Genomic DNA, 14146 nt, shown 5'->3' with positions numbered 1-14146 from the left:
AGAACTCGCCAGCTTTGGTGTATGTGGCTGGCACCGTGACCACTGTGCTGCAGGTGCTGAGCCTGGAGTTGATTCAGAAGCTCCCCCGAGAAATGGGAAACTCTGGCTTGGCACCTGTAGCTCAGTGGCTAGGGTGCCAGCCACATACACCATAGGTGGTGAGTTCGAACTCTGCCCGGGCCTGCCAAACAACAATGACAACTACAAAAACAACAAAAAAAGCTAAGCATTATAGTGGGCACCTGTAGTCCAAGGTACTTGGGAGGCTGAGGCAAGAGAATGGCTTGAGCCCAAGAGTTTGAGGTTGCTGTGAGCTGTATGATGCCATGGCACTCTACCAAGGGCCATAAAGTGAAACTCTGTCTCTAAAAAAAAAAAATATATATATATATATATATATATATATTGATTATTAAATTTTGCAAAGAATTATCCAACACGTAGAAAGTGTTTTGTAAATATTTTGTAAATAAATGTGCATTTAGCTACAATTTCCCATTTTCCCTATTTGTGGTGACTTTAGGGGCAACTTTTAGGACATCATGTACATGTCACAGTTTCAAAATTGAATATTTGCTTAGTCATAAAGCATTGTATAAAACATTGCAAAGGATTAAAATTACACTGTGTGTGTGTTCTCTGGCCACAGCAGAATCAATCTGGAAATGAGAAGACAATAGAGAATCCCGTAAATGTAAAAGTTGAGACTTATTTATAAATAGCCAGTAGGTCAAAGAAGAAATCACAATGAATTTAGAAATATTAGTTGAGCTGAATGGTGATGAACGTATCAACACTGACACCATTTATCACTGGTAGAATGCAACTAAAACTGTGCTTTAAGTGAAATTTAGAAGCTAAAATGATTTTTTTTTTTTACTTTTTAAAAGTCTATTTATATTGTTTTTATTAAATCATAACTGTACATTGATACATTTATGGGGTTCAGTATACTGATTTGATATACAATGTGAAATGCTTACATTGAACTGATTAACACTCCATCACAATTATACTCATTTCTTAATAGTTTTGAAATGTACCATTGCATTATGCACATTAGGTGAGGTCCCCCCAAATACCCTCTCTCCTCCCACCTACCATTCTCCCCTCCCCTCTCTCTCTTCTTCCCTTTTACTTTCTGGACTATAGTTATGTTTTACCATTCATATGAATGTCTAGGTGATTATATATTGATTTCATAGTAGTACTGAGTACATTGGAAATCTTTTTTCCCATTCTTGAGATACTTTACTAAGAAGAATATGTTCCAGCTCCATCCAGGTAAACATAAAAGATGTGAAGTCTCCATCTTTTTTATGGCTACATAGTATTCCATGGTGTACATATGCCACAATTTAATTCATTCATGGGTAGATGGGCACTTGGGCTGTTTCTATGTCTTGGCTATTATGAATTGGGCTGCAATAAACATTCTGGTGCAAATGTCTTTTGTTGTAAAGTAATTTTTGATCATCTCAGTATATATCTAGTAGAGGAATTACAGGCTCTAACTGTAGGTCGACTTTTAGTTCCTTGAGTAGTTTCCAAACTTCTTCCCCAAAAAGGTTGTATTAGCTTGCATTCCCACCAGCAGTGTAGAAGTGTTCCCTTCTCTCCGCATCCATGTAAACATCTGAAATTTTGGGATTTCGTTATGGTAGGCTGATCTTACTGGAGTTAGAGGATATCTCAGATTTGCATTTCTCTGATAATTAAGGATGATGAGCATTTTTTCATGTGTTTGTAGGCCATTCGCCTGTCTTCATCAGAGAAGTTTCTGTTCCAGTCTCTTGTCCACATAGAAATGGGGTTATTTGTTCTTTTTCTTATTGATTAGTTTTGAGTTCTCTGTGGGTTCTAGTTATCAAACCTTTTTTGGAAGCATAACCTGCAAAAATCTTCCATTCTGAAGCTTGTCTGTTTGCCTCATTTACTATGCTTTTGGCTGTGCAAAAGCTTTTTCATTTGATTAGATCCCAATAGTGGATTTTTGGTGTTGCTTCAGTTGCTGGGGGTGGGGGGGGGTCTTCCTCATAAAATATTCTCCCAGGCCTATTTCTTTAAGTGTTTTCCCTGTACTCTTTTCTATTATTTTTATAGTTTCATGTCTTAAGTTTAAATCTTTTATCCAGTGAGAATCAATTTTTGTTAATGGTCAAAGGTGGGGTCCAGTTTCAGTCTTCTACAGATTGCCAGCCAGTTCATCCAGCACCATTTGTTGAATAGGGAGTCTTTCCCCCACTGAATGTTTTTAATAGGCTTGTCAAAGACCAAATGACGATAAGTAGCTGGGTTCATCCTCCATTCTGTTCCATAAATCTACCTCTCTTTAGAGAGGTTTTTGTGCCAGTACCATGCTGTTTTGATCACTATAGATTTATAGTATAGCCTGAAGTCTGGTAATGTGATACCTCCCGATTTGTTTTTATTTGGAAGTAATGTATTGGTTATTTGAGTTTTTTTCTGATTCCATATAAAATGAAGCACCATTTTTTCAAGTTCTTTAAAGTATGACAGTGGTCCTTTAATAGGGATTGCATTAAATCTGTAGATGGCTTTGGGTAGTATGGACATGTTAACAATAATGTTGATTCTACCCAGCCATGAGCATGGTATGTTTTTCCATTTGTTAACATCTTCAGCTATTTCTTTTCTCAGAGTTTCATAGTTCTCCTTGTAGAGATTTTTCACATCCTTTCTTAGTAAATTCTCAGATATTTCATCTTTTTTGGCACTATTGTGAATGGAATAGAGTCCGTGACTATAATTTCAGCTTGACTGTTGTTGGCATACTATAAAGCTACTGATTTGTAAGTATTGATTTTGTATCCTGAGACGCTGCTGTATTCTTTGGTCACTTCTGAGAGTTTTGAAGTTGTATCCCTGGGATTTTCCAGGTATAGGATCATATCAGCGAAGAATGAGAGTTTGATCTCCTCTGACCCTATTTGGATACCCTTGATCGCTTTCTCTTGCCTGATTCCGATGGCTAAGACTTCCATTACAATGTTAAAAAGCAGTGGAGACAATGGGCATTCTTGCCTAGTTCCTGACCTGAGTGGAAGTGTTTTTAATTTTACACCATTCAATATGATGTTGATTGCCTGTGGGTTTGCTGTAGATGGCCTCTGTCAGCTTAAGAAATGACCCTTCTATGCCTGTTTTCTTAAGTATTCTGATTATGAAAGGATGCTGGATATTATCAAAAGCTTTTTCTGTGTCAATTGAGAGAATCATATGGTCTTTTTTATTTTATTGATGTGATGTATTATATTTATAGATTTGCATATGTTGAACCAACCCTGTAACCCTGGAATAAAACCAGCTTGATCCTGGTGTATAATTTTTTTGATGTGTTGTTGAATTCCATTTGCTAAGATTTTACTGAATATTTTTGCATTGATACTCATTGATGATATTGATCTACAATTTTCTTTCTTTGTTGGATCCTTTCCTGGATTAGGGATCAGGGTGATACTTGCTTCATAGAATGTGTTGGGAAGTATTCCTTCTTTTTCTATGCTTTGGAAAAGGTTGTATAATATAGGTACTAGTTCCTTTTTAAAGGTTTGGTAGAATTCGAATGTGAAGCCATCTAGTCTTGGACTTTTCTTTTTTGGGAGATTATGTACTGTTGATGCTATTTCAGTGATTGATACAGGTCTATTCGAGATTTCTAATTCTTTCCAATTGAGTCTAGGAGGTGGCATGCTTCCAGGTATTGGTCCATTTCCAGATTTTCATATTTCTGGGAATAGAGTTTTTTATAGTAATCATTGAGGATTTTTTAAATTTCTGAGGTGTCTTTTGTTATTTCTCCTTCATCATTTCTGATAGACGATATTAGAGATTTTACTTTTCTATTTCTGGTTAGGTTGGCCAAAGGTTTGTCAATTTTATTAATATTTTATTTATTATTAATCTTTTCAAAAAACCCAACTTTTTGTTTGATCTTCTGAATGATTCTTTTGTTCTTAGTTTCATTTAATTCTGCCCTAATTTTGGTTGTTTCTTGTCTTCTGCTGGGTTTGGGTTGGGAATGTTCTTCCTTTTCCAGTTGCTTGAGATGATCCATTAAGTTGTTGGCTTCCTCTCTTTCTGTTTTCTTGATGAAGGCTTCCAATGCTATAAATTTGCCTATTAGGACTACCTTTGCAGTATTCCACGGGTTTTGATAATTTGTGTCTTTATTATCATTTTGTTCCCCAAATTTGGTCATTTCCTTCTTAATCTCATCTTTGACCCAGCTATCATTCAGCCTAAGATTATTTAGTTTCCATTACTTTGTTTGAGTATGAAGATACCTGCTGCTGTTGAGTTCAGCTTTTGTTCCATGGTAGTCTGAGAAGATACAAGGAATAATAGTATTCTTTTAAATTTGCTGAGGTTAGACATGTCCCTTAAGATATGATCAAGTTTGGAGGATAATCCCTGGGTTGATAGAAGAATGTGTATTTAGTTTTATTAAGATGAAATGTTCTGTAGAGGTCTGTAAAGTCCATTTGTTCTAGGGTCAGATTTAAGTCTAATATTTCTTTGTTTAGTTTCTATTTGGAGGATCTATCCAAAACTGTCAAAGGGGTGTTAAAATCTCCAATATTATAGTGCAGGAAGATATCAAGTTGTTCATATCCATTAGCATCTGCTTTATGAATTGAGGAGCATTCTGGTAGGGTGCATAAATGTTAATTATCAAAATGTCTTCATGTTGGGTGTTTCCTTTGACAAATACGTAAAATGTCTTCATGTTGGGTGTTTCCCTTGACAAATACGTAGTAACCATCCTTATCTTTCATCTTTGTTGGTTTAAAGTCAATTGTATCTGCAAATAAAATTGCAACCCCTGCTTTTTTTATGATTTCCATTTGCCTGTATTATAAACGTCCATCCCTTCACCTTGAGTCTATTTTTCTTTAATTCTTGTATGCAGCAGATCTGGTCTGAGTTTATGTATTCAGTCAGCCAACCTATGCCTCTTTAGAGGACAATTTAAACCTTTCACATTAATTGAGAGAATTGATAAGCCTGGTAGTGTTTTGGGTGTCATGTTTTTCAAATGTCCAATGGACATCTTTAATCCTTTCACCACTGTGGAAGTTGGGTTTTGTTCAAAAATTTCTGGGTGAGTTTACTTTGGAGGTAGAGCATTGTGCTGGTCATTGTGGAGGATGGGTCTGAGAATATCCTGGAGAGCTGGTTTAGTTATGGAAAATTTCTTCAACATTTGTATGTCATTAAAGTATTTGATTTCTCCATCACAATTGAAACTCAGTTCAGCTGGATACAGGATCCTGGGCTGAAGTTGTTTTGTTTTAGGAGATTGAAGGTTGATGACCATCCTATTCTGGCTTGAAACGTTTTAGATGAGAGAATTGCAGTCATTCTGATATTTCTCCCTTTGTAGGTGATGGTTTTCTTACGTCTGGCTGCTTGCAGAATTTTCTCCTTCGTTTTTAAATTTGGCAAAGTTAATCACAATGTGTCTAGGAAACACTTTATTTGGATTTAGTCTTCCTGGGGTTCAGAAACTGTACTATCTGGATTTCTGTATCTCTTGCCTGCTTGGGAAATTCTCCTCCAAGATCTCTTATAGTAGAGCATCTGTACCTTTAGGACCATCCTCTTCTCTGTCAGGAATTCCTGTAAGACGAATGTTTGATTATTTGGAGTGATCCCACAACTCTTTCAGGGAATGATCAGTTTTTGCTCTCCATTTGTCTGTCTGTGAGCATTTGGGAATGTTCAAAATCTTTGCCTTCAGTGTCAGAGATCCTTTCTTCTGCCTGGTCTACTCTATTGCCTTGAGCTCTGCTATCTCTTTTCTCATTCTGTCCATATCTTTGGTGACTTTGTCTTTGAATTCATTAATTTCTTGAGACAACTTTAGAACTATTCTTTGGAATTCAATCTCTATCTTTTCTTCCATTCTATTTATCTTATTTGCCATCCATATTCTGAATCTGATTTCTGACATTGCTGCCATTTGTCTGTGCATGGCATCTTCAGTTGTACCTCCTTTTTTGGGGGGGAGTTGATCTACTCTGGTTATTCATGTTGCCAGAGTTCTTCTGTTGGGTCTGCACCATGTTTATTTTCCACTGTTTGGTCATTAGAACTGGTAGGGTGGGATTGAATTAGGGTTCTCAGATATTAGAGATAATCAGCCCCTTACCAAAGTGCTGGGCTTTGTAATTGTGGCTTATCCTCTATGACCTTACAAAGGCCCCTTTCCGAGTTTGAGCTGGAGACTCTTGAGGACCTACTTGGTGAGATAGCGCAAGCTAGCTCTGTTTTGATATCAGCCAACCTCTAACCTATCCTAAGAAGCTGCGGTATTAGGTTTAAATCTCATCTGTGGTGCCCCCTCCCCCCAAACCCTTTAGTTCTTTTCCACTACAGAACTTCGAAGGTCAGCCTCAGTGTGTCTCCGGGTGGGCAGCCGCAGACACGAGTTCCAATCACATTGTCCCAGGTAGTATAAACCCTGCTTACCAGAGAGGGACAGCACAATTGGAGCTAGGGGTCCACGTCCCGACCCACCAGACTCAGTCCACACTGACATCTGCTTCTCCAGCCCAGTTAGAGCCGGGGATCATGCCCTTGCCCATGGCCTGCAATTCTCAGTCTACACCTGCAAGCCTCTTCTTGCCAACCCAGTTGGAGTTGGGACCATACCCTGCCCACCAGTCTCAGTCCACACCCAGCAAGTCTCTGCTGGCCGGCCCTGATAGAGTCAGGGGACCACGCCCTTGCCTTCAGGTCTCAGTCCCCACCTGGCAAGCCTCTGCTTGCTGCCCACCTAGGGCTGGGGACCAGCCTTGCCTGCTGAACACAGTCCACACTGCGCAGCCACTCTCCCACTTGCAGGCACCATCAGAGCCGGGGGTGGTTCTGCACCCTCTCCCACCAGACACATCCCAAACTGAGGGTCAGCACCACCACTGGCCAGCCAAAGTCATAAACGGGACTGCTCTTCCTCCCTCCAAGTGTCCTTTTCTTTCCACACCCTCTTTCTTCCCCCGTAGTAGGGGAAGTAGTAGTCACAGATTCCATCCTGATGTTCAGCGGTCCACACTATGCCCAGATCTCCCAGGAAAAGACCAAACACTCTGCCCTATGCAGGGGCAGAACTTCAGACTGCCATGCGAGGGGGGAAGGGTGGACTGGGAGTTTGGACTTGTGGGGGGAAATATCTGTCCAATTTTATGCCAAGCAGGGTGATGTCTAGGTTCACAAGTGGGACCTCCCTGGAGAAAGAGATCTGGCTCTCTCCAGCGCGGTAAAATGAGAGGTCTTTTGTTCCTGCTCACTCACAGAGAGCCCGCTTCTGGCCTCCTTTTGGGGGGAGTTGTCTCCCGTCCTCCAGTAGACAGGCTTTGTACCTGTAATTTGTTTTCTTGAATGCTCTTCCTTGGAGTCACAGCTTGTTGAACTTCTTTCTTGGTTCAGCTCCCCACCTTTGGCTTTATAGAGTCCGATTCTGTCCAGTTTTTCTCCCTCTAGTCAGGAGCCTCTGCTGAGGGTTGCTACTACTCGGCCATCTTCCCAGAATCAAAACTAAAGTGTTTCTATTAGAAAAGAAGTATTAATGGCTTTTCAGCCATTTCAAGCATTCATCTCAGGGAATTAAAGAATAGGTAATTAAAGCCGAGTAAATTAGAAGAAGGGTAATGATAAAGATAAGAGCTGACATTAATGCAACAGAAAGGAAACGCATGAAGAAGAAGATTGGTTCTAAAGTCCCTTGGAGGATCAGCTTGAAAAAAAGAGAGAAGGTGTAAATGATGATTATCAGGAAGGATGGGATATCACTACAAATGCTACGGACATAAGATGATTAAGGAGATATTTTGAACTACTTTATGTCAGTAATTTTAAAAATTTAGATGATATGTACAAAGTTCTAGGAAAACACAACTGACAAAACTGGTAAAAAAAAATTAAAGATCTGAAGTATCTTATTACTTTTACTTTTTTTTCCTTTTTCTTTCCTTCTTTCTTGCTTTCTTTTTTTTTTTTTTTTTTGAGACAGAGTCTCAGGCTATCACCCTGGGTAGAGTGCTGCTTAGGCTTGTCTTGAACTCATTAGCTAAAGCTGTCTGCCCACCTTGGCCTCCAAGAGTGCTAGGATTACAGGCGTGAGCCACTGTGCCTGACCATCTTATTACTTTTAACAAAATTAATACCATAGTTAAAAGAATTAAAAAAAAGAAAACAATTATTTGTTCAGAGAACTTTATTGGTAGTGGTTTTCCAACCAAATTTTTCATAAATAAATCACATTAATATTGCATAATTTGTTACAGAGAATTGATTCCCAGTTCATTTTGAGTCCAGCATAACAATGTCACAAAACATGGGATGAATATAATAGAGAAGAAATTGCAGGTTAATCTCACTCATGAATGTAGATATAAAAATTCTCAACATAGCACATTAGCAGGCAAAAATCTAGGGATGTATAAAAATTGATAGTATGTGAGGACCACATCATAAAGATATAAAGTTGGTTTAATGTTAGAAAATCAGTGTCATTTACCATAAAAAGAGAAAAGCCAAACAGTCATTTGAAAAGATGGTAAGGGCAGTGCCTGTGGCTCAAAGGAGTAGGGCGCTGGCCCCATATGCCAGAGGTGGCGGGTTCAAATCCAGCCTCAGCCAAAATTGCAAAAAAAAATAAATAAATAAATAAAAGGAAAGAAAAGATGGTAAAAAGCACCTGATAAAATGCAGTATCCAATTATGATAAAAACCCTTAGTTGTCAAGGAATAGGAAGGTAATTCCCTAGTCCAATAAAATTATCTACAAAAATATTGGTGTGAAACATGTTTCATGGTTCAATTAAGAAAGCTTTCCTTCTTTCATACACCATTAAGAGTGAAAGGGCAAGTCAAGAAAAGGGTGGCCCCAGCCAAACTGCAACAAAAAATAGCCAGGCCTTGTGGCGGGCCCCTGTGGTCCCAGCTACTCAGGAGGCTGAGGCAGGAGAATCACATAAACCCAGGAGCTGGAGGTTGCTGTGAGCTGTGTGAGGCCACGGCACTCTACCAACTCTATTGAGGGCGATTAAGTGAGACTCTGTCTCTACCAAAAAAAAAAAAGGAAGGGAAAGGGCACAATATATTTGTGACACAGATAATGTTATCAACAGTGGGATCATGTTCAGCATATATAAAGGACTCTTACAAATCTGTGAAGAAAAAAGGTGGACAAATGGGCAAGAGATTTAATTGAAACAGGTGTTCACAAAAGAAGATACTTAGGTAGCCAATAAAACTATGTAGAAATAATATTAAAAATCTTATTAGAAAAAGTACTAAATCTCATTAGTAATCAGGGAAATGCAGACTTAAAGGCACAATGATATAGAATTCATACCCATTAGAATAGCTAAAATAAAGACCAGACAGTACCAGTTGTAATGTTGCATAGCAGGTGTGGTAGGGCAGGTATTATATACTGCCGTAGAAGTCTAAACTGGTAGAAGCAATTTGGAAACCTACTTGGAGTTTTCTACTAAAGTTGAGCATACCTGTGGCCTGTGATTATTCCACTCCTGGTTATATGCCCAACAAAAATGTGTGCTTGTATTAGTTAACTAAAAGCACATTCAGTAGAAAGTTCATAACATCACTAATAGCCCAACTGTGGAGAATCCAGCTGTTCATTAGTGGGAGAATGGGTAAAGCAGCATGATTTATACAAAGAAATATCATAGAGCAATGGAAATGAACGGACTTCAATTACATACAACAGATGTTTGGCTATCATAAACATAATTTTAAGGGAAAGAGGACAGATATAATATATATCTCATAACTCCAGTTACATAAAGTCAACCTGCAAAAGTAATTTGTGATGTTAGAAGTGTTGCTAGTACCTTTTGGGAGGTGGGAGAAGTTCAGGGGTGGTGGGCACTCTGGTGTTAATGTTTGGTTTCTTAATTAGGTTATTTGCTACACGGGAAGGTTCTCACTGAGATACACACTAAAGTTTTATGAATATTTTTTGTATTTGTAATACTTAAACAGGTTAAAATGTTTAATAATGTAGACTTTTCTTTTAGTTTGCTGATACATCATATTAAGACAGACCTTTGTGACCATCCAACAACTTAACTTCCATCAGATTGATTTCCGTGGACTGATTTTACCCTGGATGATTGTTCTGTTTTACCAGGCTCTATTAGGAACAGGTGTGAGTGAATATGTGTAGTCAGGATTTGTTGTGAGAATCCTTGATTCTCTCATTTACTAGCTTGACTTTATAAAGAATTGTTATCTTTTAGGTTGTGATAAATTGTGCCATTCCTAAGGGGTTGAAGTACAATCAAGCTACACAGACCTTCCACCAGTGGCGAGATGCTAGACAGGTGTATGGTCTCAACTTTGGCAGCAAAGAGGATGCCAATGTCTTCGCAAGTGCCATGATGCATGCCTTAGAGGTGTTAAATTCACAGGAAACAGGTAAGGGGCCTGTGGTTTACTTATCTTGATGTGAAACACCATATATGTTCAAGCAGATCTTCCTGTTAATTCTTAAATCATATGTATATTTGAAATAATTCTTGAACTTTTGTTGTTTTCTGCAAAAGTGTGAGCCTTTATTGATGATAAATGTATAATCTAGAAAGATAATCCTATAAATTTAGTCTAGTAATTTTTCAACATTCTCATTTGAAGTTCATCCTGCTCTAGAAACTGTACTTTGGTTGTAAGGACATAGGAATTACACTTATTTATCATCTTTCTTTCTATGAAGAAACATTTGTCTTTTCTGAAATAAATTTTTCAAGGTACTACTAAGCCCATGAACCTTAAGTGTAGGACTGGGATTTCTTCCTGAAGAATTGGATTCTAAAAGTTGTTTAAAGATCTTAGGAGTGCCCTCTCGTGGTACATGCTGTGAATTGCATCTCCTTTGACCAGGCATGTTTTTAGAAAAGATGCGTGCTGATAGAAATATTCACTTTATGCACCCCCCCACCTCCCAATGTAAAACTTGTGTATGTGTTGGGGATGAGCTCAGTTTTGTCTTGGTTTAAAAACTAGAAAAAGGGTATTTGTAGCTCAAGTGGCTAAGGTGCCAGCCATGTACACCAGAAGTGGTGGGTTCGAATCTGGCCCGGCCCTGCCCTGCCCTGCCCTGCCCCTGCCAAACAATGACAACTAGAACCAAAAAATAGCCTGGCCTTGTGGCAGGCGCCTGTAGTCCCAGCTACTCGGGAGGCTGAGGCAAGAGAATTGCTTAAGCCCAGGAGATGGAGGTTGCTGTGAGCTGTGATGCCATGACACTCTACCCAGGGCGATAGCTAGAGACTCTGTGTCAAAAATAAATAATAGAAAAAGAAAACACCAATGTGTGGTTAATTCTTTTAAGAGATAGATTTTATAATGTTATATAAAGAAACCATATGATTACGCTTGCCTATGTGTGTGCTTAGTAATGATTTTAATATATAAATGTGCTATAAACAAAATTTATATATTTTAAGAGGAAAGAGTTATAGTCAGATGAGAATATGATGCTTTATTGAAGGTCTAGAATTTCAAAATCTGTTACAAAATACGTTAAATTGTATTTATACCTTGCCTTGAATTTCAGAGCAAGAAGACATATTTTGGAACCTTGCAGAAACGTGTTACGCCTATAGATGTTTTAGATAGCTCTTTTGAGGAAATTGATGTCTATAAATAACTTGTACATAGTTCTTATAGCTTATCTATTTTGGGGCGGCGCCTGTGGCTCAGTGAGTAGGGTGCTGGCCCCATATGCCGAGGGTGGTGGGTTCAAACCCAGTCCCGGCCAAACTGCAACAACAACAACAAAAAAATAGCTGGGCGTTGTGGCGGGCGCCTGTAGTCCCAGCTGCTCAGGAGGCTGAGGCAAGAGAATCACGTAAGCCCAAGAGTTAGAGGTTGCTGTGAGCTGTGTGACGCCACGGCACTCTACCCGAGGGCGGTACAGTGAGACTCTGTCTCTACCAAAAAAAAAAAAGAAAAGTAAACCACTGGAACTTCTCTACTTTGTCTCTAAGTCCAGAAAACATAGTAGCAAAGGGTGTACAGTCTTGTATGTAAATCATTTCTCTAAGTCTCCTTATTGTTCTTTCAGCCATCAGTGTTTTTTTTTCCTAGCATACTTCCATAGGTACAGAATTGCTTTTTGTTCACTGTGGTTTTATGATAGAGAAGGAGCTAGCATTGTGGCTCTTTAATATCTTATGAGATAAGTTATTTACAGAATAAATAATTAAAGGAGTAAACTTCAGAGTGTATGTGTGACAATATTTGGCTTCCCATGTTTAACAGACTGGCATTATTTTTCATTTTAAACTTTCAAAAGAGTATCCAGTGATATTAGGAACTAAATGTTATTGATATTAGGAACTCATATTAGAAACTAAATGTTACTTAGGTAAAGTAGTTAGAATTACTCATCTTGTCCTTGATATTTTTAAACTGAATAGGAAGGATTGTTTTTATCAGTGCGTAGCCATATAGTTTTTACAATGCAAATGCTAATTAGTTTTTTCTGATCTTGAATCTTTTGGCATTAATAAGTGTTAATGTGGAGCAATTCAGTTACATTTCTATTGTAAAATAAGCATTAAGAAACAGCATTCCTCAATATAGAAAATTTCGCAGATAGAAAAATCACTCATCATTTTACTAGCTACCTGAGTATTTTGATGTGGCAAAAAAAATTCATAGAATTCTACTTAGATATTTTTGATACTTTCTGTCACAATATCAACTATGAATACTATGGGCTGAGGAAAGTTGATCCATGAATACTGTGGATCAACTTCTTCCACCATGGCTGATAGTGGTGGAATTAGTTGATCCATCTCTGCTGTCTCCTCGTAGTGTGGACCAAGTCATTGGCAAAGAAACTTTTGATTCTGTACTTGTTTCATCATGGAAAACAAAGCTTATAAAATGATTAATGTTCTTAGTAGTCTCATTTATTTAAGAAATGACTGTTTTTGTAAGCTATTGCAGTTAAGCACTAATTTCTGATTTTTTTATGACGTTAATTGGTTTGCAAGTGGAAGCATGAGAGGGTGTAGATTTTTTTCTTTCTTTCTCTTTTTCTCTCTCTTTCTTTCTTTCTTTTCTTGACAGAGTGTCAAGCTGTCTCTCTGGGTAGAGTGCCCTGGTGTCACAGCTCACAGCAACCTCAAACTCTTGGGCTTAAACAGTTATCTTGCCTCAGCCTCCCAAGTAACTGGGACGACAGGTGCCTGCCGCATCGCCGTCTGTTTTTTTTGTTGTAGTTGTCATTATTGTTTGGCAGGCCTGGGCTGGGTTCGAACTCACCAGTCTCAGTATATGTGGCCAGTGCCCTACCCGCTGAGCTATGGGCATCAAGCCAAGAGGGGATAGATGTTAAGAATTAGGAGTGCTAGCATTCTAGGAGGCCAAGGCTGGAGGAGTGCTTGAGATGAGTTCTGAGCAAGAGCCAGACCCTATCTCTACTAAAAAATAGAAAAATTAGCCAGGTGTTGTTGTAGGTGCCTATAGTTCCCGCTACTTGGCAGGCCTAAGCGGGAGGACCACTTGAGCCTAGGAGTTTGAGGTTGCTATGAGCTAGGCTGATGCCATGGCACTCTAGCCTGGGGCAACAGAGTGAGACCCTGCTGGGGATGGGGTAGGGGGAAGGAACACTTTAGCTGGGCATTGTGGCTGATGCCTGTAGTCCCAGCTACTGGGGGGAGGGGGCTGATGCAAGTGGATCACTTGAACCCGGGAGTATGTGGTTGCTGTGAGCTAGGCTGACACCACAGCATGTTCTCCTGGGGCATCAGGGTGAGCCTGTGTCTCAAAAAAAAGAAAGTTGCTTCAAACTTCATTGTCTTAAAAAAAGAACGAATTAGGAGTGCTCTTCGGAAGGGATATAATTTATTACACGGATCCCCACAGTAGAATAGGTGTATGTACCCACCTCAGTATTATTATATGGACCCCCCTCCCATCTGTCTAAACAAACATAAGTGATAATGTCATCATTCAGTTTGCTCATATATTTATTCCCTGCCAAAGCTGTTTGCTTTGGGTTCACAGCCAATTCCTTGCTGCAATCATCTACTGTCTTTCCTGTCAAAACCAAAGTGAAAAAGCTTAACTTATGTGTCCCTTT

The 14146-nt window shown here is 38.9% G+C and overlaps 1 protein-coding gene across 3 annotated transcripts in view; it reads left to right on the top strand.

Moving 5' to 3' along the window:
* Window positions 1-14146, top strand: part of ENAH (ENAH actin regulator) — a 190778-nt gene that overhangs the window by 112957 nt on the left and 63675 nt on the right. For all 3 annotated transcript variants that reach the window (XM_053604044.1, XM_053604042.1, XM_053604041.1), the window contains exon 3: window positions 10293-10470. In XM_053604044.1, coding sequence (XP_053460019.1) covers window positions 10293-10470 — 178 coding nt within the window. The remainder of the gene's footprint in view (window positions 1-10292; window positions 10471-14146) is intronic.

The sequence above is a fragment of the Nycticebus coucang genome, chromosome 10, assembly GCF_027406575.1.
Source record: "Nycticebus coucang isolate mNycCou1 chromosome 10, mNycCou1.pri, whole genome shotgun sequence".
Taxonomy (NCBI): domain Eukaryota; kingdom Metazoa; phylum Chordata; class Mammalia; order Primates; family Lorisidae; genus Nycticebus; species Nycticebus coucang.
This window is presented reverse-complemented; position numbering and strand designations above follow the sequence as displayed.